This window comes from Nanorana parkeri, unplaced genomic scaffold (genome assembly GCF_000935625.1).
Source record: "Nanorana parkeri isolate BGI_ZX_2015 unplaced genomic scaffold, ASM93562v1 scaffold352, whole genome shotgun sequence".
In the NCBI taxonomy this organism is placed as follows: domain Eukaryota; kingdom Metazoa; phylum Chordata; class Amphibia; order Anura; family Dicroglossidae; genus Nanorana; species Nanorana parkeri.
In genome coordinates, this window is record NW_017306620.1 from 687410 (window position 1) to 711799 (window position 24390).

The window sequence follows — 24390 nt, forward strand, 5'->3', positions numbered from 1 at the left end:
GGGAATTTAATTAAATGTGAACTGTGCAAAATATCTTCTAACACAGTACAAATATTGCTTTATATTAAAGCTGAACTCCAGGCAAAAAAACAAAAATGCACAGATAAAATGCATATATAGGAGGTATGTTACCTGCCTGATGATTTGTATTTCTGTACATTTATTCCTGAGATTTACACAGCCACCTCACACAGCACAGTCAGGTGGATGATGCCACTTACAGAAATACAGTGATATATTCTCTCCACCCCCCACCAGCTTTCTGACTGGACAGTAAAAGAGCAGCAGCAGTACTAGATGAGCTCATCTCTCTGCTCTCTCCTCCTATCACAATGTTAGTACTGCTATGTAAAAGGCAATGCAATATGCTGATTGTCAAATTCAGGTACACTAACTGCATTTAAAAATACATATACAGGGTTATTTACAAAGCTGCCGAGGGCAGCCGGGTGAATAACCGAGCTCAAGTGAACAGAGCCGAACGACGTTTGGCTATTCCCTCCGGCTCAGTATGGCTGATTTCAGCAGTACATCGGCTGCCTTCGGTCAGCTGAACATCTGGATCAGCTGAGCTGAAGCTCCGGCAGCTCATTCTCATAGGGGCCAAACGGCAGTGAGTGAATAGCCGAATGCCGCCGAGCGGCATTCGGCTCACCACCTTCGGCTGCTGTAGGGCTATAGTGAATAGCCGTACAGGGGCCCTTCAGTTTCTACTGAACTGAAGGGCTTCGGCGGCCGAAGAGAACCGAAGGATCAGCCGAAGCTACCGCTGGATCCTTCAGCTCTTTAGTAAATAACCCCTAAAATATTAATGAATACCGAGCTACCTGCTAATGTGCTCCTTTTACATCTGCCTGGAGTTCAGCTACCTGCTATCCAGCAATCAGCCAAGTAATCTGGTGACAAACTTGGCTAGTAGCAAATGAACAATATAGGTTTACAATAACTATATCAATACAGTTTATAATAGGCAATATTGGTTGTGTATAAGTATGAAGTTTAATTATTAACCTGTCAATACTCTGACTTGATCCTTTCTCACTTCTTTCTTTTTTTCTTGTTTATGGAAACCATATGTGTACAAGGAATCAATATACTTTTTTTAATTGCTGTTTAAATCGGAGAACACTGTACTTTTAAACTGCCTCTGTGTTTTCATTAAATTCTTATATAAATTTTATTTTATCTGGGTCACTGTCTCCCTCAGAGACTTTCTCTTGTTTGTAACACTTAGAGGTGCTGGAGACAGTTGTTTCTGGCAAGAAAAAAATATTTTTAAAAAAGTTGGGTCCTTAAGCAGCTGAATATTATAAACTTATAGGTGGTAATAATGTAAGTCTGACATCAAATATTTCCAAGACTCCAAGACAATTTCATTGCACACCTTATCAATTATCGTTTAATGCTACCTAGAAGTTAACATTGTATATAAGTCACAGTGTAGCTAAAGGCACCCACTGTATTTTACTAGGGTACTGCTACCTAATATGCCAACAAACTCTATAAACATACATCTGCTATAAAGATATGAATGAATGAATATTAGTAAAGGGTGTATACGCAAACAAAAAAGACATTTGTAAAAACACTGACATCTTCAAACCCGCAATCATTTTTAAGGAAAAGCTGTATTCATATTTTATTACTTTTTTACTTAATAGGATTGTTAGGTATAGCATTTAAAACCAAATACATATGATGCGTGTGTACAGGGTGGACTTGTTTCCTATTCGTTTTTCAGATGTCAGAGATTTTACTTCTTTTTATACACAGTGTGCAGGAGACAACACAGAATTACATTAGTCATGTTTTAGGCATGCAAGTGTTTATTATCATGCAGTTAGTAACAGACTTTTGCAAAGTTTGAATTAATTTAACCAGCCAGTGATTAATTATAGCAAAGCATGTGTGAAGCAAGGGAGCAATCAGTGCGGTGCGCGGTGATAACATGACATGTCAGCTGTGTGGGTCATGCTCAGTAACTATAGGTGCGTCTTATCAGCATTGGTGAATCCATGAATGTAGCTTACATGCACCAGGCATAATGGTTTCACATAAAAAGATGGTGGTACAAACAAAATGTTCAAATTTAATTCAGCAGTGGTGGAAATCTTTTAACCAGCCTTCGGTGATTATTAGTATACATAACCAGTGCAATAATACACAGATGCAAAGGTTTATTTAATCACATGATACAGGTGTCTTGAATGCGCCCAACCACATTGATGCCTTTCTGAATGTAGTAATTGAAGTATATGTGGACAACTTGTACCATGCTATTTTAAATAAGTTGTTTAAAGAGGTTGTGGCACTTAAATAAATTTTCTGAAATAACATTTCCAGTGCAACACTTTTTTTCTTTTCTTTGTTCATTTTAATAGGACATACTTTACAGATGCTAGGACCACAGATTTGCTGTTTATCAGCACTGCAGTCCATCAGGCTATAAACGACAGCTTTAGGCTGCTCAGAAAATTAAGGAAACACTGAATGGATCATTTGGTAATAGAACAGAGCACCAAGCAGTTTTGGTAACTTGAAAATTATTTTTCCTTTGTAATATTTGATAGAGGAAGTTTTTTTCAGTAACTTGATCATTAATGTGATATCCTTAGGGAAAATTGGTGCCAAGTGTCAAATCCCCTTTAAACAGTGTAGCTGATTGCAGCCATAGTGAACAGTGCAAAAAAGACATCATAGAATGTAATTCAATGCAAACTATTTTTGACATCTGTAAAGAACACAATTTGTCCATAGGCTGAAGCCAGGGCCGAATCTACTTGTCCTTCATGACAATCTACTTGTCCCAATACAAAAAAAATGTTTAATCAAAACTAGGGATGCACCAATACCGGTTTTTCAGTATCGAGTACAAGTACCGATATTTTGCTTTCACTACTCGCCAATACCGAATACCAATACCAGTGAATCCGCTGGCATGGAGCAGGCTTCCTGGGTAATCAGGAAGCCGGGCAAGCTGGCTCCATGTTGTTTGACCTGCTTGATTGTGATTGGCCGGGAAAGCAGCTTCCCAGCCAATCAGCATTGAGCCAGTTCCCGGCCAATCAGGAAGCTGGGCGGCGAATAATGACCTGATTGAACGGGAAGCCAGCTCTATGCTGATTGGCTGGGAAGCTGGCTTTCCAGCCAATCAGCAAGGAGTCGGCTTCCTGGCCAATCAGGAAACCAGGAGGAGGGTCATTACTTACCGCACAGCTTTTTTGTTGCACGGGAAGCTGGCTCCATGTTCCATTACTGCACTGCCGGTCAGAGGAAATTTTCCTCTGGTCCTAAGTCCCAGTATTGGGGAAGATATTCGAGCATTTGGGTGAGTATAAGTACTTGCCCAAATACTCGGTATCGGCACTGGTACTAGTATTGGTGCATCCCTAATCATAACGTATTAGACTGTGCTAAATAGCGCTTCTCACTGGTCAGTAGGGTCACCTGACCACGCTGACCATTGAGTGCTTGCAATTTGCGAACGAAATTCAAAATGCATAGGGCAGGATTGCGCATTGTGCGTAAGAGAGTTCTGCTTCCTGGCTACCACAATGGAATGGCGGCAGCACTCAACGCACACGCACAATGTCCTATGCGTGTGTTTATTTGCATGCAGATGGCAGAGGCAGTGAGGTTGGTTTTAATTTTTAATTTTTTTTACTTTATCACTTTAATTTGTTAAATTTTTATTTGTTACATTTTTATTTATTTTTTACTTCTTTTCACTTAATTTTATTCCTATCACATAGGGTATTACAATTCCCTATGTGATAATTTGGACAGGACAGGTTCTCTTTATGGAACCTGCCCTCCAACACAGAACAGATGTTCTGTGCAGTTCCTGACAGCTGAGACAGGTGGCGCTGTGACTTACAGCGCCACGGTCTCAGTGATCACACAGAGCAGGCGAAGAATGGACGTTCTTCATCTGCTCTACAGGCTCTCTGGCTGAGCCATTGTGCCCTGGTCTCGAGTACCCCAGAAGAGCGGGGGACCTGGAAAACCATGGCGGGGGGTGCGGGCAGACACGATTGCCGCTGCTCGTTTTGATAGAAGTGATCTGATCAGATCACTTGTACTAAACAAGCGGTGGCTCCCCGCTGTACATTTAGCTTTGCTTGTCCGAAGCAGGGCTAAATGTACAAAAAACCAACTCGCTCGGTGCCTGAAACTGCATGTCCCGGGCGTCGGGCGATAGGAATTCCACACCCCTGCACCATGCTATTTTTTTGCCTTCTCCAAACTCTTCACCTTAAGTGAATAACCCTGTGTAAGTCTTCCACGTCCTGTTGCTTGCTGATCTGTATATGGAGATCTCACTCTCTGACACACATGAATAGTCAGCAAGCAGAAGCAAACCTAGTGACTGTTCATTTTTCAAGTTGAGTTCATAGATAGAAACAAAAATACTCTCCCATGACTTACCTGGAGGACCAGCTGGTCCAGGTAGCCCTGGTGAACCAGGAGGGCCCTGACCCCCAAAACCTGGCAATCCTTGTGATCCAGGAAGCCCTGGCTGTCCATTTTGCCCAGGGTCACCTAAAATAAATTACAAAAATCATTGCAGGGTCTATAAAATGAATTCATAGGAAGGTTTGTGAAATTAAAGTGACACTAAACTCAGGAGTTAATTCCTAAAAATGCATTCAAGTACCTTAACTATTAACAAAAATGTACATTATTTGTGTATCACTCACACTATCCTGTGATGGACTACAATCTCATGTTTAGTTTACTAATTTGTATCAAAGTTATAGTCTATCACGAGAGCAAGCTTGGAGCAGTGGCTACTTTAAAACACAAAAAGGGAACATGGAGAACAAAAGTAGTCACCCTCTAGAAGGAAGAACAGTGTCAGCATGAATTCAGAGATGATTTGAGGATCGACAGCCGAGTTATACACAAATAACCTCCATTTATGTTAATAGTTAGGGTATTTGAATGCAATTTTAAGATGTGAGTTTAGTGTCACTTTGAACGCTTGTGGATGTTTGGCTAGCATCAGATTAGCTTTAAGGTTCCACTGAACACAACAATTTATTTGAAATCATCATTCATAAGGTAGAATACACATGGGAATGTGTTGAGTGCTGATCAGATGTTTGTATTGACTTTTTGGCCAGAGATGTCATGTACCCATGTACTGGAGAATGAAGATTGACATAGACACAGTAAGATGTTAAGATACTAGGTCTTCTCAATTCTATGTAACCTTTTAGACAGAGGTGGAATAGCCCGTACAGCACCCCCTCGGTTCTCCTGAATCGAAGGGGTCCTGGGGCCGAAGCTAGCCGAAGGATCGGCCGAAGCTACGGCCAGATCCTTCGGCAGCTTTGTGAATAGACCCCTATGTTTTAATGTAAACTCTAATGAGTTCCACACTTGATACATCATTGGGTACTTCCACCAAGATGGTGCTGCTAGGAACAATAATGTTACCTTGCATTGAAGGGAAACATCCAATTAAGAAATATCCTATAAAGAGGCCCATACTTATACAATTAGATAGATAGATAGATAGATAGATAGATAGATAGATAGATAGATAGATAGATAGATTTTATTTGTCACATACACAATCGTACAAGTATGATATGCAGTGAAATGCTTACACGACTGCAGAGCAGTCGTGACGGCAGCCGACTACACCGGCGCCATCTTTGTAAACACCGGCGCCATCAATTGAGGGTCTGTCTGGGCTACTGGCTAAACTGAGTCAGAAGCATACAGCACATTTCTTACACACATGGCTTACAGTGAAGGTGTTATAAGCACCTACATTCAACCATCCCAAAGTTTATATAAATGTTATATATTTCTGGACAAAGTAGTACTAAAGGCGGCACATAAGTAAAATATTGAAAGCCATGGAAACGTTTGATACCATTCACATCAATAGTGATTAATCTTAAAAGAAACCCTTTAATTCTGTACCTTTTGGTCCTGGAGTTCCATCAAATCCTGCTTGTCCTGGAGCACCTGGCATTCCTGGAAAGCCAGAATCTCCTTTTGGTCCTTGTGATCCCTTAAATCCAGTTGTTCCTGGGGGGCCTTGAGGACCTGGCAATCCAAACCCAGGGTCACCCTTTCAGTGAACAAAACAGCAAAGGTGTAAAGTTATTTTCATTAGTCACCATCATTCTCATAAAAACCTAGTGTAACCAAATCGTAACCAAATCGTCTTTGTGAGGATTTTACACACATGTATTGTAACTTGACTATACATTAATATGTACCATTTGTTAAAAAATTAAGAAAAAGATTGAAACTAGTAGCCTTAGAAAACCACTCTACAAATCTACAGTATGCTTTATCTGCAGTGACAGCAAGTTCAGACTACCACATCTGCAGAAGCAAGCATTACATATGCTGGTGGAGGCGTGTGTTTTTTAAAGGGTATGTAACAATTAGTTTTCATTATGTTAAGCAAACTTATAAAATAATTTTTTTGTGCTTGATAAGTGCAAAAAAAGTTCCTGACAAAAATACGGCCATCTAATAACTTCCTATGCTCTGTGCCTGTGCTGTACTTATCAGTAACATTGTGATCCCTTAAATCCAGTTGTTCCTGGGGGGCCTTGAGGACCTGGCAATCCAAACCCAGGGTCACCCTTTCAGTGAACAAAACAGCAAAGGTGTAAAGTTATTTTCATTAGTCACCATCATTCTCATAAAAACCTAGTGTAACCAAATCGTAACCAAATCGTCTTTGTGAGGATTTTACACACATGTATTGTAACTTGACTATACATTAATATGTACCATTTGTTAAAAAATTAAGAAAAAGATTGAAACTAGTAGCCTTAGAAAACCACTCTACAAATCTACAGTATGCTTTATCTGCAGTGACAGCAAGTTCAGACTACCACATCTGCAGAAGCAAGCATTACATATGCTGGTGGAGGCGTGTGTTTTTTAAAGGGTATGTAACAATTAGTTTTCATTATGTTAAGCAAACTTATAAAATAATTTTTTTGTGCTTGATAAGTGCAAAAAAAGTTCCTGACAAAAATACGGCCATCTAATAACTTCCTATGCTCTGTGCCTGTGCTGTACTTATCAGTAACATTGTTCCCATTGTTCCTAGCCATTTCCCTCTATATTTAGGAGAAGAGGATGTGGGAGGTATTCTGGAGTCCTGTCCTAGGGTGACAATGCTGCTTCTCTATAGATACAGTATAGTAGGTGAATGTAGTGACTCCAGGACAGGAATGTATACCAGCAAAATCAGCAGGAGAAAATATAGGAAAAAGGCCTGACAAAAACTAATACCATCACTACATCTAAGGAATGGTGAGCTGCATTTTTGTTCTTGGGTTTAGATAAAATTCCACGCATACACTTTAATTTGCAAAATCCCGAGCGAGGAATTGCCTTGCGATTCTACAATTTTACTGATAAGTAGCAGTTAATGTCTACATACAAACTTTAATGTATGCTATTATTGGATGTACAATGCTACATCCAAATGTTCTATGGCTTTTGAATAAACAAACTCAATTTGTAGCAAATATTTGGGGCTACATAGCACAATTAGCTAGCCCATAACACAGGAAATTTCACAAAATCTTTTTACCTTTTGCCCCGGAAAGCCTGACTGTCCTGGTGTTCCATCTAATCCAGCTTTTCCTGGTGTGCCTGGTGGTCCTGGTGGCCCAGGGGGTCCAGAAAAACCTAGGCAGACGTCTAATGTAGAATTGCTGTATACCAAGGATCCCAGATTTAGTAGATTATTTCAGTCTTTTAACAGCATGAGTATTAAGATTGGACATTATGCGCCCAACATGTATTCATGTGCACAATCAGATGAGTAATCACTGGACACTTAAACATGTGGAAATAAAAGAGGGCAGTGTTCAGGGAAGAGGCAGCAATAAAAAAGCTCAAGACTCCTTGTAGTTCAGGAAAGACACAGGTATCATCTCTTTCTATGCTGATTAATGACCAGAGGAGAATGCTCATAGGACACCTGTGCAGTATGGTAGCAATAACCATGCAATATAAATGTGAAAAGAGGTATAGTTTCTATATTCTACATTGTTCAAGACAGTATGAATTTTGACTACAGTTCTAGTAAAACAAATCCAGCCACCTTATCCCCCCATACACACAAATACAACACAGAGGACACTGTGCAGATCCTTACCTGGTGATCCTGGAGGACCTGTGTTCCCAGGAGAACCTTTGGGCCCTTGTACTCCTTTCTCTGTTACAGTCTGACCAGGTGGTCCTTTAACACCTTGGAATATAATAAAATAATTAGTGATTGTATATGGTAAGGGTATGTCAAACAAACAAATGAATTGTCAAGCAGTTGGATTAAAAAAAAACACTCTAAGGGGACTCAAAATGCTAACATTATAGTGGGGTATGTGTGTTTCATAGTTCCCATTTCACTACTACTTTCGATCACTGGATTCACATCCTTTTAGTCTAACAACCAGCAATGACACACTGTAACACATTCTTGGGTAGAAAAGCTGAAAGCTACAGAAAGATCCTGTCTATAGAAAGGGTAAGTCACAGACAGCCCCATGCTGCTCCAAGAATATATTTAATAAAACCTAGTTATTCTTTCTTTTTTTATTATTGCACTTCAAAAAACATTAAATTATAAGGAAAACTGCCAAATTAAAAGAAAAAAATTTATATTTTTGGCAGGTCTACTGTATACTTTCTATTCAATCCTGGCATTACAGTAACATATTGTAAAGTCTTAAAAGTTTAAAAAATGTGTTAATCCTGTGAAAACCCCTTTCAATGTTAAATTCCGTTTTGGGGTGTGGAGCCCGACATTGGGTTTCCAGTGGCCAACGTGCAAATCACATAGCCCCCTTGAAGTGGACCTTTTACTATCTCTACAGGTCTGAGTGAATACATTCCTGACATATCACAATATACAGCAACAGTATAATTTGTCAGAAAAGCTTCACCTAAATTAAAATATTAAATTCACTAAATAGCTTCAAGCCAGAGATGAAGTTATCATACAGAAGGATGCATTTCCACAGTTACCCCCCAACCCCAGTGATCAGACTACAACATTGTAATCTTGTAGCAACTCACAGTATTAGAGATGCAGCAGGATGTTGATATGTGCCTGACATTTGTGAACTACACTGGCCCCAGGAATGACACCAATGTACTATCTCTGAGCCATCATCAGCTGATCTTACTGAGCCCTTTATATGAAAAAAATATAGCTGAAGCTTGGTCCACTAGAATGGCCTGATCCCTCAAAGTACAATGGCTCTTAAGGCATTCTAAATAGGACATAAGTGTATATCAGGGCAAAATAAAAAAAAACATATGTAATATGCATTTCTCCATTTATCCCTTTAAAGACCCTACAAGTACAGAATGATACCTCCCCATCTGCTAGAAATGCACTTAGGTCCTAAGACCTATGTGTTGACAATACAGCCTTAATGCTTAACCCACCAATCCAAAAGTTAACGCTTAATTTAAGAGTGCGCCAAATATGAACAGAATCAAGATTTTTGTGCAAAAAGAACTGAGCAGCCATTAACTGCTTTTACACTACATCCATTTTTAGTACTGAAATAAACTTTTATTTGAAAAGAAACACCTCTGAAAGTGTTTTGGTTTAGGAAGTCAGATCATTTCAAAGCTATATGCAAAGGCCAGAGGAGAGGAGGAAGGGGACACAGCAGATCAAAAACTCTTACTAAATACTGTACATCTGATTGATCATTTTTGTTTTTATCAAAATAGATGTCTTGTTGTATTAATACAAACTAAGAGGTTAGGCTACATAAATAGTGCCAGCAATGACGATATACTAACAAAAGACACTAATATCATTGCGGCTCCAAGTTTAAAAGGAACCAGCTGGAATAGAAGAGCTGCCAGATCTTGTTTTCTATGTGCAGGGATATTAATATTATCATTCACTACTTGGTGAATCAGTAATCTGATATATAAGGTTTTGGGGCACCTGATGTGCACATATCAGGTCAGTGATCAACTACTGCGTATATACACAGATCGCCATAACATTATGACCACCCGCCTAATATCGAGTAGGTCCCCCCTTTGCTGCCAAAACAGCCCTGACCCATCGAGGCATGGACTCCACTAGACCTCTGAAGGTATGCTGTGGTATCTGGCACCAAGCTGTCAGTAGTAGATCTTTTAAGTCCTGGAAGTTACCAAGTTGGGCCTCCATGGATCGAATTTGTTTTTCTAGCACATCCCACAGATGCTCAATTAGATTGAGATCTGGAGAATTTTGAGACCAAGTCAACACTGCAAACTCGTTGTTGTGTTCCTCAAACCATTCTCAAACCATTTTTGCAGTGTGTCAGGGCACACTATCCTGCTAAAAGAGGCCACTGCCATCAGGGAATACCGTTTCCATAAAGGGTTTGTACTTGTTCAGTAACAATGTTTAGGTAGATGGTACATGTTAAAGTAACATCCACATGAATTGCAGGATACAAGGTTTCCCAGCAAAACATGGGTCAGCATTGGCACCCTGAACAGTCTGTGGCTAAGCAGCTCCATTTGCAACATACTGTGATGCACTGTGAGTTCAGACACATTTCTATCCGAACCAGCAATAACGTTTTCTACAATTTGAGCTACAGAAGCTCTTCCAATGTATTGGACTACACCCCTTTCTCCCCACATGCATCAATGAGCCTTCCTTGGACTACTTTTGGTAGGTCCTGACCACTGCAGACCAGGAACATCCCACAAGAGCTGTGGTTTTGGAGTTGCTTTGACCCAGTCGTCTAGCATCACAATTTGGCCCTTGCCAAAGTCGCTCAAATCCTTACGCTTGCCCATTTTTTTCTGCTTCTGACACATCAACTTCAGGGACAAAATGTTCACTTGACGCCTAATATATTATGCCTAATGGCTCCACTTCCATTGTAACAAGATAATCAATGTTATTCACTTCACCACCAAGTAGTCATAATGTTATGGTTGATCGGAGTAAATCAAGAATTAAGATGACAATTCCAGAACATGCACGTTCAAAAAAAAAAGTCATCAATGACAGCTCCCCTACTTTTATAATTCAATATATAATGTAGTTGGAAAGAAAATGATAATATGGAAGTGGCAGATCAATGAATGGCTGTGATAATCAACAGGCAAGCATAATGCATAAATTTGGTAAATAATAGCTGAATATTTTACATGGATTTCTACCCAATAATTGCTTGTTAAACTACTAGGTAAATGCCATTTTTATATAGCAGGCCTGTAAATGAATATATGGGATCAAAAACCTGCTTTGGGGAGGATTGTGGATAGTTCTATTCCCCCCTATCTTGCTGTGAAATAAAAATTACAGTTACTGCAGAATATTAAGTAGAAGTGCTGTAAGACAACCGTCCACAGCAAAGGGGTAGTTCCAGGGCAGCCGCGTACAACTCTCATTTGGTCATATGACATTATGGGGTTGATTTACTAACCTTATAAAACACACCACGAAACATGACTATCAATCACTACATAATTGAGAGAAATTGGTCATTTAAAAAAATACATAGACTTTTTAAAATATTAGTTTATCTATTATTAATGCATATAAAGGGTTTTAATATTGCGTAACTGTGCTAAATATTTAATGCACCATTCAGGGATTGCAAATGGAAATGTCAATGTATGTTTTTATACAATGGCGTTTATGATCTCTATTATATGAATTTTTTTAATTATCTTATTATTAAGTTCAGGTTTTGCATGAGAAGTGGGAACTGCACTCTGTTCAGCCTTTAGCAGCTTCCCAGTGCAGCTTTAATAGAGGATTCTCTTACAGCATTTCTCCACACACTCTGTGGGGCAGTGAACATAGGAGGTGGGCAGTGGGTAGGGGAGCAAGTAAGCAGGCCAGTACAGGGGGAGGGACCCAGCAAGAGGCAGACCCACAGCAGTCAATGAGAAATCTTCTTTCTAAAAGCATAAAAGACTAATCTGCTAAAAGCTGATTCCTGGTTACTTCTCAATGCCGGGACTCACCACTCATTGCATTTAACTGCTCTATCAGTTTCAGTACTTTCAAAACGGATTACCTGGAGCTCCGGGTGCTCCTGGACGACCAGATACTCCCTGCACTCCTTTCTCACCAGATGGACCAGCAGGACCAAAGCCAGGAGGACCTAAAGGGCCTCTATCACCAGGGAGGCCAGGAAGTCCAGGCTCACCAGATGGGCCACGTTCACCTTTGAAGGCGAGACCACCCTGAAAGCAGAAATTCCATTATATCAATATCATATTGGTGTTGGAAATAAGAACGTTCTGTTTTGCCCAACAGCAATTAATCAGGTTAAAAAAACACTCTTTTCTAGAGAAGTTTAGAAAACTAAAAACATTTGATGATATAAAGCTATTGGGTATTCATAATGGATTTGATAAACCATTCAGATAAACAACTGATGACACTAACTAGTTCTTTTGCTTTTTGTGAGAGTTAATGCTATATATATGTAATTAGACAATTTACAACATGAGAAAAATGTGTCCTGAAAAACAGTTTGGTTATCACTGAAATCCAATACAAGACTTCAGTTATCTCAGATGTACATCATCGCGTCAATTAGTAAATAGATATATGCATTAGAGGTGGAGGCACTCATCTGAAGGCACAGTTCAAAACAAAGTGAAGGCCTACTTGCCAGGTCTGGCAGACACTTGGCTGCACAGAAGAAAATCTATAGACAATTCACGGGAAAGTATAGCTCATTTCCAGTAAGTGCTTATTTTTCATTATTATGGCAGCGTTCAACTGGTTTGTGATTTTCAAATTTAAGGTTTTAATTCTTCTGTCATTGCTACTGTCTGTGAAGGTTCTCATCCATCCAGGTCATGGTATATCTGTAAAAAATAAATCAAGGCAACTGGGCTTGCTGTATTTTTCTTGAAGACGTTTTGCTGGTCATCTGACTAACTTTCTCAATTCAGAATGACTTGTACAAAAAGTATCTGAGAACAAATAGGGTGAATGCTCCTGCAATCAACATAATCTGTTTATCAAAACCAGCAATCCTCCCAGAGAGAGAGGTGTTAAAATAGCATTGCATGTGGCAGAGGAAAGATGTCTCACTGTGTACACAATGTTGTTCATCTGGACTTGCTGTGTTTAGAATGTGTGGAGCATGACCCCATGCTGGTTTTCACAAACAGATTATGTTGGCTGGGACAATCACCATATTTATTCCTAGAAAAGTGTTGTACATGTGCAAGTCATTTTGAATTCAGAAAGCTAAGCGGATTTTCACCAAAATGCCTTCAAGAAAAATACAGCAAGTCCAGTTGCCTTGATTTATTTTTGTACAGATGTAATTGCTACTGTGTTGAAACATAGAACATTGTAAATGAATTCCTGTGACCTCTCTTAGTATTTGACTCGGCCTCAACAATAAGTTGGCTGATTTAGAGACTTACATTGTGAGAAGGAGCAGTAAAGCACATCCATTATGTAGCACAGCAAAGAAGGAAACAGAGCATCGAAATGTAATGAGAAATAGGTATGCATAGAATTCAAAACTTTAACAACATTGTTTAAAACATTACTACATATTGATAACATTATTTATAGCACACTTATGTCTTTACAATTTTTGTATATCTAAACATTTACTTTTCAGTTCCAGATTCAAGAGCAACTTAAACTTGAGTTTGATAAAAACATATATAATATAACAATATAAAACTTTATATTACACCAGCCTTTAAAACATAAAAGAGACTTAAAATATAGGTAATGTATATATTTGGTACTGCTGGAGTATGTAAGCAGTAAGTGATTTCACATCCTGATTAATTCCTTTAATCCAACCTTTGGAACCAGGGTTCCTCCTGAGGTTATTTTCTACCTATCAGACAAATTCCCGCTGGTACTAATGATCTGTTGAGCCATCTTTAAGGGTTGGTATTCTCAATGACCACAGATATTAGGGGAATTTGTTCCACTGACTAATAGCCTAAAGAGTGCCTTTTCTCACTGACCACCTGTGCAAGTGGAGCCATCTCCCACTGACCACAAATCTAAGGGGCCCCTTTTTCACTGACCACGAAAAATGTAAGAGTGAACTTTACTCCCTTACAATGTAAGAAAGCACTAAACTGACCACAGGTGTAAACTGGCTCTTCACAGACCAACAATGTGACGAAGCACTGCAATTTTCACGGTTTGTTTCTTTTTTTTAGCCTTTATTATTATTTGATTAATTCCATTATTATAACTGAAAATATATTTTTTTCATACACAGCAGCCAATGTGTATGGTATTGGGCAATCTTTACACTTGACGACTCTGAGATATGTAAGCTGACAACCAAAAATAAATATAAAAAATAGGTATATAAGCATTGTGTATGGTTGAAACAGTAGGCAAAAAAGCAGGTGAATTTCTAAAATGGAATGGTCAATGTAGCACAAAAATGCTGAGGCTGCAGTTATGGCTCCACTATTGCCTATCAATGGATACTCTGTTGCAGGCAGCTCAAATAAAATATTTTCTAACCTTTTTTATAGTAAATAAAATACAAAGGGTGACACATTTTCAGGACATCATGGAAAGGTAAAGACTCTGCAAGACACCAGGTGTAACACATGACAAATTCATAGACTGCTCATTGACACAGAGGAAAAAAAGATAACATACAGGTTCTCCTTTAGGACCTGGAAGTCCTGGGATTCCGTCCCTTCCGAAATTGCCATCTAAACCTGGACTGCCTGCTGGTCCTGGGAATCCTGGGTCCCCCTTCTCTCCTTTTAGTCCAGGCAGTGCAATAACATCACCAGGATCCCCTTTAGGACCAGGCCGACCGGGGCCTCCAGGAATGCCATTAAATCCCTGTCAGACAAAATTTTAATGTTAAGTTCTTATTTCCTAAGTAAATTTCTACTGCCCATTTGTATATCTGAAAGTGGGGAAGAACAAATTAAATCATCAATTCTTTTATCCATTATGTACCCTCTAATGCCATGGTTCTCAACTGGTGAGTCGTGACCCAAAAGTGGGTCGCGACCCCATGTTCAGTGGGTCATCACATGCCTTGCACTGCACTAGGTGAGAGGCTCTTCAGCCTCCCCCATAACGCAGCACTGACAGTTCTCGTGCCAAGCAGCCATTCAAAATATGCTGCCAGCAGCAGAGTGTCAACTTGAAGTGGGGTGGGTGTATGGCCGCGATGGAGCTCCATCCATACGTGCCTTGCTTACAGCTCCCTCATGTGACTGGAGTGACATCACATTCTGGCTCACCTCTACAGGGAATGCAAGGAAGCTCTACAAGCAATGCACATATGGATGGAGCTCCATCATAGCACAGCAGCCCATATTGACCCCCTAAACATGTTTTTGGAGTGTATATATGTGTGAGAATGTTTTTGTGTGTGAGATTGTGTCTGTGGTTGTGTGTGTCTGTCAGTGTTTTAATCGCAAACTACCACGCAATCGCACCTACTGTTCGTTCTGGAGCGGGAGGTGCATTGCGTTGCATTGCATCTCAATGGCACCCCAAACACACCTCCCTCCCACAGTTTGATCATTTGCATCGGAACATGCAGTACCGCAATGCAGTGTGTTCCAGTGTAGTGCGACTTGCCCAAGGACAAACGTGGGTCCTGAAGTTATACGGGTTGAGAACCACTGGTCTAATGTATTAGATTCAATCCAATAGTTCAATGGTTCACTTCAAAACAACCTACATTTTCATAAAGAAAAGCCAAGTGTCATCTTGCTACTTACAGCCTCTTTATTGCAATCTATAACATTGATTTACTAAAGGCAAATATGCTGTTCACTTTGCAAGGGAATTTTCCGTTAACTTAGTGAACACGGTAAAAATGTGGTAAGAATTCACTTTACAAAGAATACCAAATCATGAGCAAAATAATAAATACAAAAAATTGTATTTCTTCTTGCACATGACTGGATGATAGAAGTCAGCAGAGCTTCACCTCCTACAATAAGCAGAGGGAAAATTCCCATGCAAAGTGAACAGACTATTTGTCTTTAGTAAATCAACCCCTATGTCTCTGTTGCAATATATCAAACTTACCTGCCTGTCTGCAGTCTTCTTTAGTATGTACACTGAGCTGCGCATGTCCATTCCTGGCATGCCTCATATCAAGAATAAATGAACATCTGTGTGCATGTGCGGGAATTATGTCATTTTGGTTGGTCAATCAAAATGGCCAAAGACCACGAACCCAGAAGGAGACCAGGAGAAGATGCCCGGCAAGGAAGTGATGGGAGATTAGTTTAGTTCCACTTCAAGTGTCATAATGCACAATTAAGTCAGGTGTATGCATGCTTAGTTACAGTCAGGGGTGAACGATGCAATGAGTAAAATGGAACAAAAATGTGGTCCCGTAATTTACAAACCACAAAAAGATTCTGTTGTAGGCAGCCCCTATCAGAATTGAAAACATATCTAGAGCCAAAACCTTTTTTATATTTTGGATAAAGAAGCAGCTGGCTGAAATCGCTGTCAGTTATTTCTATCTATGCGCCATTGGGGAGATTTGCCTTACTTTCTGTCCTTCCTGTAGACACAATGGGAAGAGAAAAGAAGTGAAAGGAAATCCACTTGCAGACAATTGTCACCAGAGCAGGTGTTCCCATTAGATAATTTTCCCTCTACTTCTGTTCCGGTAACAAAAGTAAGATTTTGGATTTCCCCGGCAAGTACATAGACAGTAATCAAAGCCTAACAGGCGTTCTATCCACTTATCAATGTATCCAAAACTACAAAAGAAACTGTTTTGACTTTAGATACACTTTATCTTAACTAATGAGACAATTGTCCCTGAAAAGTAAACAATTTAAAAATAGAAAAACAACATATTGCTGATATTTATATTGTGTTGATACAAAACAATGCCAGATACCAGACACTAGATCATTTTTACTGATAACAGGCAGACATTCAAGATGAGTCTTTCTCAAGAGTAGCCTGAAGGTGCCCATACATCGTTTGATTTTCATCCGCGATCGTGGTTTCTTCTGATGATCGGCCAGTTGATGGGAAGTCAACAATCACAATTACTGTACAACTGGCCAAATTTAGTCTTTCGGGCAGACTAGAAAACTTTCGCCGAAACAGACGAAAATCCATGGATTAGTGGTGTTTTTGTACAACAAAAATCGCAAGATGAACACTTCACGAGCGCAAAAAAAAAATCTGTTCTGTCGATCGACGAAATTCGTCCAGTTAGTATTGCCGACGAACAATAATCGAAAACTACATAGGTCTGTGCATGATGGGCTATTTGAAGTAAAATCGGATGAGCGCTCAATGTCGGGACAAAAACAATTATACAATGGTTAGGGGTATGGCCACCTTAAGGCTTAAATGCATTGTGGCATGCCAATAAGTCATCCCAATAAAGAAAAATATAATTTCAGGGCTAAAGCTTCATCATCTCTTTGAAATGTCCAGACTGACTGTAAGCAGCACACCAAAAATTATTTATTATTTTGGATAGTGCTGGAATTTTCAGAAGCACTAAGCAGATGCTGCATTTTTATGGTAAAAACATACTCAGAGGTGGAATTTCTGGTACAAACACTGTGCAATACATATTATAGGGTAGATTGAGGCAAACATAGCTTTAGAGCCAAACTGAACTGAATGGTATACTTATCCAATATATTAAAGGAGAACTATGGGGTCAGTGTTTTTCCCCATAGTTCTCCTTAGGGTAACGGGAGGACACAAACTAGCGTCCTCCCGTTACCCTAAGCTTAGTATACCGCGAGCCACAGCTCGCGGTATACTGAGACGCCGCAGCCGGAGCGGATCCCGACTTAGATGACGGGATCCGCCCAGCTGCGTGAGTGACAGCTGGCTCTGTCTATCTAGAGGCAGAGCCAGCTGTACCCGCCCCCTCCCCCGTCCATTCCGCCAGTCAGCGCTGGCAGATCGGAGCGGGGAGAGGGGAATCCAGCCCCTCCCCCGGTCACGACAGAGAGCTGTGACAGGATCGAGAGGCGAGCGAACCCGGTATGTGTTCGCTCACCTCCCGATCTACTGAGCCGACCTGTGACAGTCTCATTGTCACAGGTCGGCTAGAACTATGAGGTGAGTGAAAAGCACTCACCTCATAGTTCTCCTTTAATAATGGAAGACATACAAATGTATCAATGTCAGCAGTGGTATGATTTTTGGCAGTTTAAGAGCAATGTCCAATTACACTTCATTTAATTTATTCACTTCTACAGCAAAACAAATCAAACAAAAAAACTTACGGGGGGCCCAGAAGGACCTGTCAAGCCAGGAAGACCAGGATCACCTTTTGGCCCAGTAAAACCAGGCTGTCCTGTTGAGAAAATAATGCTTTGTCAGGTACGTGTAAAGCATGCAAAAGCTATGTTAGGTGTAGCAATCAATAACACTGAAAGGCAGGAAGCAATGGATGAGTATATAATATGCAAGTATGGTTGTCCTAAGGTAGATGCATAATTACAAACTATACAATTTTTTTATTTTTTTTAGTATTTAAGATCTTAACAGGTGTATTTACCTGGGCTTCCGGGTTGACCAGGAGGACCAGGGTCTCCCTGCAGTCCTTCGCCACCATTTCCTATGCAGTTGTAGCATGTATCTCCCTTGTCACCTGAATACATTTTACATGACACATATTAGTTGCAGTAATGAGCTGATTATTTATATTTTTATACTGATACCTGCTAGCTGTGTGCATACACACACAAAACTACTGTTTTGTAAATGATCAATTAAGATAGGGTGCACCCATCACACAAATTTACCTAAAAACTAGGGATTTTCTAGAGAGGAAGCACAACAATATCCTTCAAAACGTTCTGTCTCCGTCTGAATTGAATTCAACTTAAGTGGAGAGGAGGGTGAAGCTCTGCTCTGACTCGTGCACTTGTTTGTACAATTCTGCTTGAACTATTGAGCTCTGTAAATGGGGTTTGACTGCATATGAATATACCAAATATGCATAAGTCATTTTCATAGATACAATTCTATAAATATACTGTGTATTTTTTCCAAAGTGTATTTTTAATGCTGGTCATTATAGGTAAATAAAGTATATACACAACCACAATACATTCCCTCTTAAATAACAATTCTATTGCATGGAATGTGGAGTCACAAATCTGAAAACTTCAATATTCACACCCCAAAAAGTTAAAAAATACCATAAGGGCTGAAAATTCTGTGCATCCTGACTACTTCTCTCCTCCCCGTTGAGCACTGGTCTGTGTCCCCTCAGAGGCCGGCTGCTCTCCCTTGCCTGTACCGGTAGAGACAGCGGGGATCCAAGCGGACACAGACTGGTGCCCAGCAAGAAGAAAAGAAGGTTTCAGGAGGCCGAGCGGGGAGGAGACAGTTCAGGATGCTGAGCGGGGCAGGGTGGACCTGACTGTCACTAGAGGCCGAGCTCTCCAGCTGCACTGCCCCACTCAGCTCCGGTGATAGGCAAGTCAAGATGGAGAGTGGCTTACAACCACTCAATGATCAGCTGAGTGTTTGTAAATAACTGAGGTACATAGTATGCTTACTGTGTCCCCAGTTGTGCTCTTCATCACTTCTTGTTCATTCATGATTGTGGACATAGTAACTCATACTATCTTAACAGTTTATGAATGGAAACGAGCACTCATCATAGAGGCTTCCTGTTCATTGATAACAGGGGCTGCAGAAAAAGAGATTGAGGACTCTGCATCCTCGATCTATTTTTCCATTTTAAAAGGGAAATATCGGGGGTCTGTTTAGACCACTGATATTTCACCGAAGCCCCCAGCAGTAAAGTATAACATAAAAATATTTAATAAAAATAAATAAATAAATATAAATATAAAAAAGTACCTCTAATATATATTATTACTGTGTATACATATATATAGCCATTCCTTACCAAACAGAATATAACATTAGGAAAATATGATTCCAAGTTTCTTTTAATAGTACACAAAGTTTTAGAATGTCGGTCCATTGGGCGTACATTGACTAACTGTATTGGGATCCCCTATTTCCCTGGTTATAGATAACTAATTACCTTTCAAAAAGGTTTTCTACATTACTAAACAACCCAGCACAATATTCTCTAAGGCGTGGAAAAAACTGGATATGGACTGCACAGTATACTGTACAATATAAAGTTTGAAGTTTGCACAGGACTGGTAAACTATCCGAAATCACCAGCTTACAATGTGTATGTTATACAGAGATGTATTATAAACCAAAATGATGGTTGTTTTAAATGTAAAAGTTTTGTAAATGTATAAAATAAATATATTTTTAATGAAAACAAATTCTAACAATTCTAATTCAAAAAATGCTAACGAGCCCCCTATGTGTGATAGCACATATACAGTGAGAGGTCCTTTTTATGGAGACATCAGGGGTCCATCAGACCGCTAATGTCACCTAGGGACCCCAAAAAGCAGAGACCTGCTTCATCAGCATCTTCTCTTGCTACAGCAGCCATGACACACTGAAACAGGAATTGATGTAATACACATGGCTTCCACATTCACTGATTGGAGGGGAGATCAGCGGCTTGAAGTGTGCATTGTGGGCCGCATGGATGACAGCGGAGCCCAGGATAGCTGGCGGTGGAGGAGGGGGGCACACACTTCCCACACCCTTCCCGCACCATTACAAGGGATTAAGCAGCTCTATAGCCGCCCTAACGCTTGTATGTAACAAATATATGTATGTATCAAACTTACCCACTACCTATCACGCGCAGGTGGACGCAAGCGAGCGGGAGCAACAAAGGACATTTATAAACGCCCACTGGCCGTTAGGAGTCAGCCAGCCAGCCAATTAATTACAATGGCAAGTAGTTAAGATAAACCTGACCATTGTAGGGCATATAAGCACTCACACAGATCAGCTATTAGAGCTCAATTATAAGACTCTTGTCAAATAGTTGTGGATCCCCAGTTTTCCCCAGTATGAAATGTAAATGTGTCTGAAACCTTAAATTTTTTCCCTGATTTTCCCAAGGCTCACACTAGCTTTATTAAAACATCTTTGTACTAAAAGGAATTGAGGGGAATTGATAAAAACTTTATTGAGGGTAATTTATCAAATCTGAGCAGACAAATTCTGGAGCAGTTGCCCATGTCAATCAATCTGCTTCTCTCTTTAGATTGTTCAGTTACGCTTTGAAAAGGAAAAATAGAAACTGATTGGTTGTCATGGGCAACTGCTCCAGATTCTGCCTGCTCCAGTTTTGATAAATTCTCCTCAATATAATTACATTTGTTTGCATTCTTTATAAAAGACAAAGCTTTTGACTTAAAGACCAAGACCACCCCATTTAATTTACAGAAAGCTGGTCTACCAGGTGAGTGATCTACCAACCTATATTATATCTTGTGTGTTTTCCACACATTATCACAGTGTTACTCCATGCCATAGATGTAGACCTGTCTACCAAAACCACAAAGGGTGTTTTTTCTCTCCCAGATTCTTCATTTATGAATAAATGTTGCCATGAAACCAGCAGATGTTTTGTGATACCCCCTCTCCGCATGGCAACTTAACAAAAATCTGGGCTTTCTATGTTGTTTCCAAAAAGAAAAACAAGTTTACAGGTGGACCAACCAATTGGTATTCACCCAAAACTGAACAGATATTTTTAGACAGTTAAAGTGACATTAAAGTCAATTATTTCCCCCCTCCCCCAATGTTAATGTCAGCACTTACCTTAAATGATGTCTCTTAATCTGATCTTCCTCTTCTTTCCTGTCCTTTTCGCCTTCTCTCCAGCGCTGTGGCGGGTGTCCGATCCAGCGCTGACTCCTCTGTCTTTGCTGGCACTTCCGATCCCACGGTGTCTGCATGCGGGTGCACGCGCCCATAGACTTACCTTGCGTCTCTCCTCGTCTCCCGGCCGAAAATCCGAACTGCGCATGTGCCCGCCCCGAGATACTTTGCTGCCGCCTGAACAGTTTCGGATTCTCGGACGGGAGCGCGTGGCAAAGACGGGGTAAGTTTAAACCGCTGTTAAAGTGGTTTTTTTTTTTTACTTTTTGCATATATCTACTGCTTGCTAGCAGTAGATATATGCAAAAAAACGGAGGGTTTAGAAACCCTTTAAAGTAAACAGCCAATACTATGATTTTATAGCTAAGAAAGGAGGATAATAGATAGAGGAAGTCAACGGCAGACTGTCAAAGTGCTAGTATTTAATGTATTATGTCATAACTACCTTTCTGTCCTCTTTCTCCTGAAAGTCCTGAATCACCTGGAATGCCGGGAAGGCCTGGTTCCCCTGGTTTACAGACTCCAGCTATGTAAAAAAACCCCAAAAAAATAGCAAAACAGGGCCACATATGAAATAAATACTGTTGTAAAATGGTAAAAAGACAAAGTAGAAAATAGGTTACATTTAAAAAAATATATTTTAAAAACTTCACATTATAATGTAAACACAAAATAAAACATTCCTTATGATGACCCTCCCACTTTAGGGTCCAAAAAAGAAGCCCAGCCAGTAAAAAGAGATTCTGTATACTTACCTTTCTGGCGGGCGGTGTCTTAAAACTCTGCTGCATAGCAGATACCTGGCTGCTGTAGGTATCCAACACTTTTGGGTGTGTTGAATACCTTTTTCCTCATCGTGCATTGTTGTTCCTCCCACTGGCTCATATGTCACTACAGGATGTACTAGCTAGTGGAGGAGACCACAGAGGTTAAGATTAAGAATGGATTCAATTTAAACATTGTACTGTATTTACTCTTTTGTGGAGCCCCTTTTCATATAACGTGTAAGCAATTCACAAAATCTTTTTACATATGTAAATATAATTTTACCAGGAGTGAATGGTCCAGGTGGTCCAGGTGGTCCTGGAGGACCAGGAACTCCTTGGCGTCCCTCCTGACCTGGGGAACCTGGTATAGATATTCCTTGTGGACCTTCATCTCCTTTCTGTCCCCTTTCCCCTGGCAGACCAGGGTCTCCAGGAAGACCTGGGAAGGAGGTACCTAGAAAAAGGATTAAAGATGGTCACTGGTAACATCTTGCTGTAATTAAAGATAAAACAAATAGTTTATTCTGGGGGTTTTTTTAACCAATATTGTAACTATTTTGAGCCACCTTAATGTAAATCATATAACAATAAACATATGTAAGGGGCTGTGCTAAAAAATACCTATTGCATTTCTTTAAAGGAAAACTATAATGTTTGAATTTTTATCTGGTTTTTGAACTAATGTTTTACCTTTTTGTATTGTTTACTATTAATAAAACTTTATTTGACCATTGGGTGCACTTATGGCACTGCTTGCACAGTGCATTACAGGTTTTCCAAAGACAGCACAGCAGTAGCTGTTTGCTGTTAGACCGTCTCTCTGTAACTGAAAGTCCATAGGGAGCTATACAGAGCAGAGAGAGAGAGAGAGAGAGGAAGAGGGATTAGCAGTTTAGTCTCTCCTCTTATTATTCAGATGTGTGTACAAGCTTGAGCTATAAGATCTGCAAACAACTGGCTTTCTTCAGCAAAGCAGTTAGGATTAGCATGCCTTTGTATTCACTCACTTTGCTACATAAGATCTGGTGCAAACAATTAACCTTCAGAAGTCACATAATTGTTTAATAAAGACCACCTGTGCGCAATCTTAGTGTCACATGATCTCTGTATATATACACCTGTTCTGAAAGGCCCCAGAGTTTGCAACACCACCAAGCAAGCAGCTCCATGAAGACCAAGGAGCTCTCCAAACAGCTCAGGGACAAAGTTGTGGAGTACAGTTAAGGGTTGGGTTATCAATCTGAAACTTTGAACACCCCACCCACGCCAAATCCATCATTAAAAAATATGGCACCACAAAAAACCTGCCAAGAGAGGGCCTCCCACCAAAACTCACGGACCAGGCAAGAAGGGCATTAATTAGAGAGGCAACAAAGTGACCAAAGATAACCCCAGGGAGCTGCAAAGCTCCACAGCGGAGATCGGAGTATCTGTCCATAGGACCACTTTAAGTCATACACTCCACAGAGCTGGCCTTCATGGGAGAGTGACCAGAAAAAAAGCCATTGCTTACAAAACAAATAAGCAAACACCAATGTTCAAAGAGCTCCAAAGACTCGCCACTCTATTCTAACCTCAGCTGCAGTAAATTCCCACTCTGGGTGCAGGCTGTAGTGTGCTTCTCACTTCCCAAGTCAGTCTCCAAAAGATCAGCCGCACAAAGACCGGAGTAAGTGTTGTCCAAAATGTATTGAAATAAATCCATGCAAATATCAAAAAGACAGATCCAGAAGAATAATGATCAGCATGTACATCAGCATAAAAGTCTCTCACACCACGCCAACGCCTCTCACGCGTTTCACTACCTGGGCTTAATTTGCTATTCGCCAAAAGACATGTGGGAGACTCCACTAACATGTCGAAGAAGGTACTCTGGTCAGATGA

General features: G+C 40.2%; 1 protein-coding gene across 4 annotated transcripts in view; it reads right to left on the reverse strand.

Annotated features, from left to right (window-relative positions):
- The window catches only part of COL4A5 (collagen type IV alpha 5 chain), a 97270-nt gene that overhangs the window by 55650 nt on the left and 17230 nt on the right, over nt 1-24390 (reverse strand). For 2 of the 4 annotated variants that reach the window (XM_018558670.1, XM_018558668.1), the window contains exons 11-18: nt 22790-22960; nt 22185-22265; nt 18513-18605; nt 18238-18308; nt 14645-14836; nt 12051-12219; nt 8150-8242; nt 4429-4542 (exon numbers count right to left, since the gene is read on the reverse strand). In XM_018558670.1, coding sequence (XP_018414172.1) covers nt 4429-4542; nt 8150-8242; nt 12051-12219; nt 14645-14836; nt 18238-18308; nt 18513-18605; nt 22185-22265; nt 22790-22960 — 984 coding nt within the window. Of the gene's footprint in view, nt 1-4420; nt 4543-8149; nt 8243-12050; nt 12220-14644; nt 14837-18237; nt 18309-18512; nt 18606-22184; nt 22266-22789; nt 22961-24390 lie in introns of all 4 variants that reach the window. The other 2 variants (XM_018558669.1, XM_018558671.1) reach the window with 2 other exon arrangements.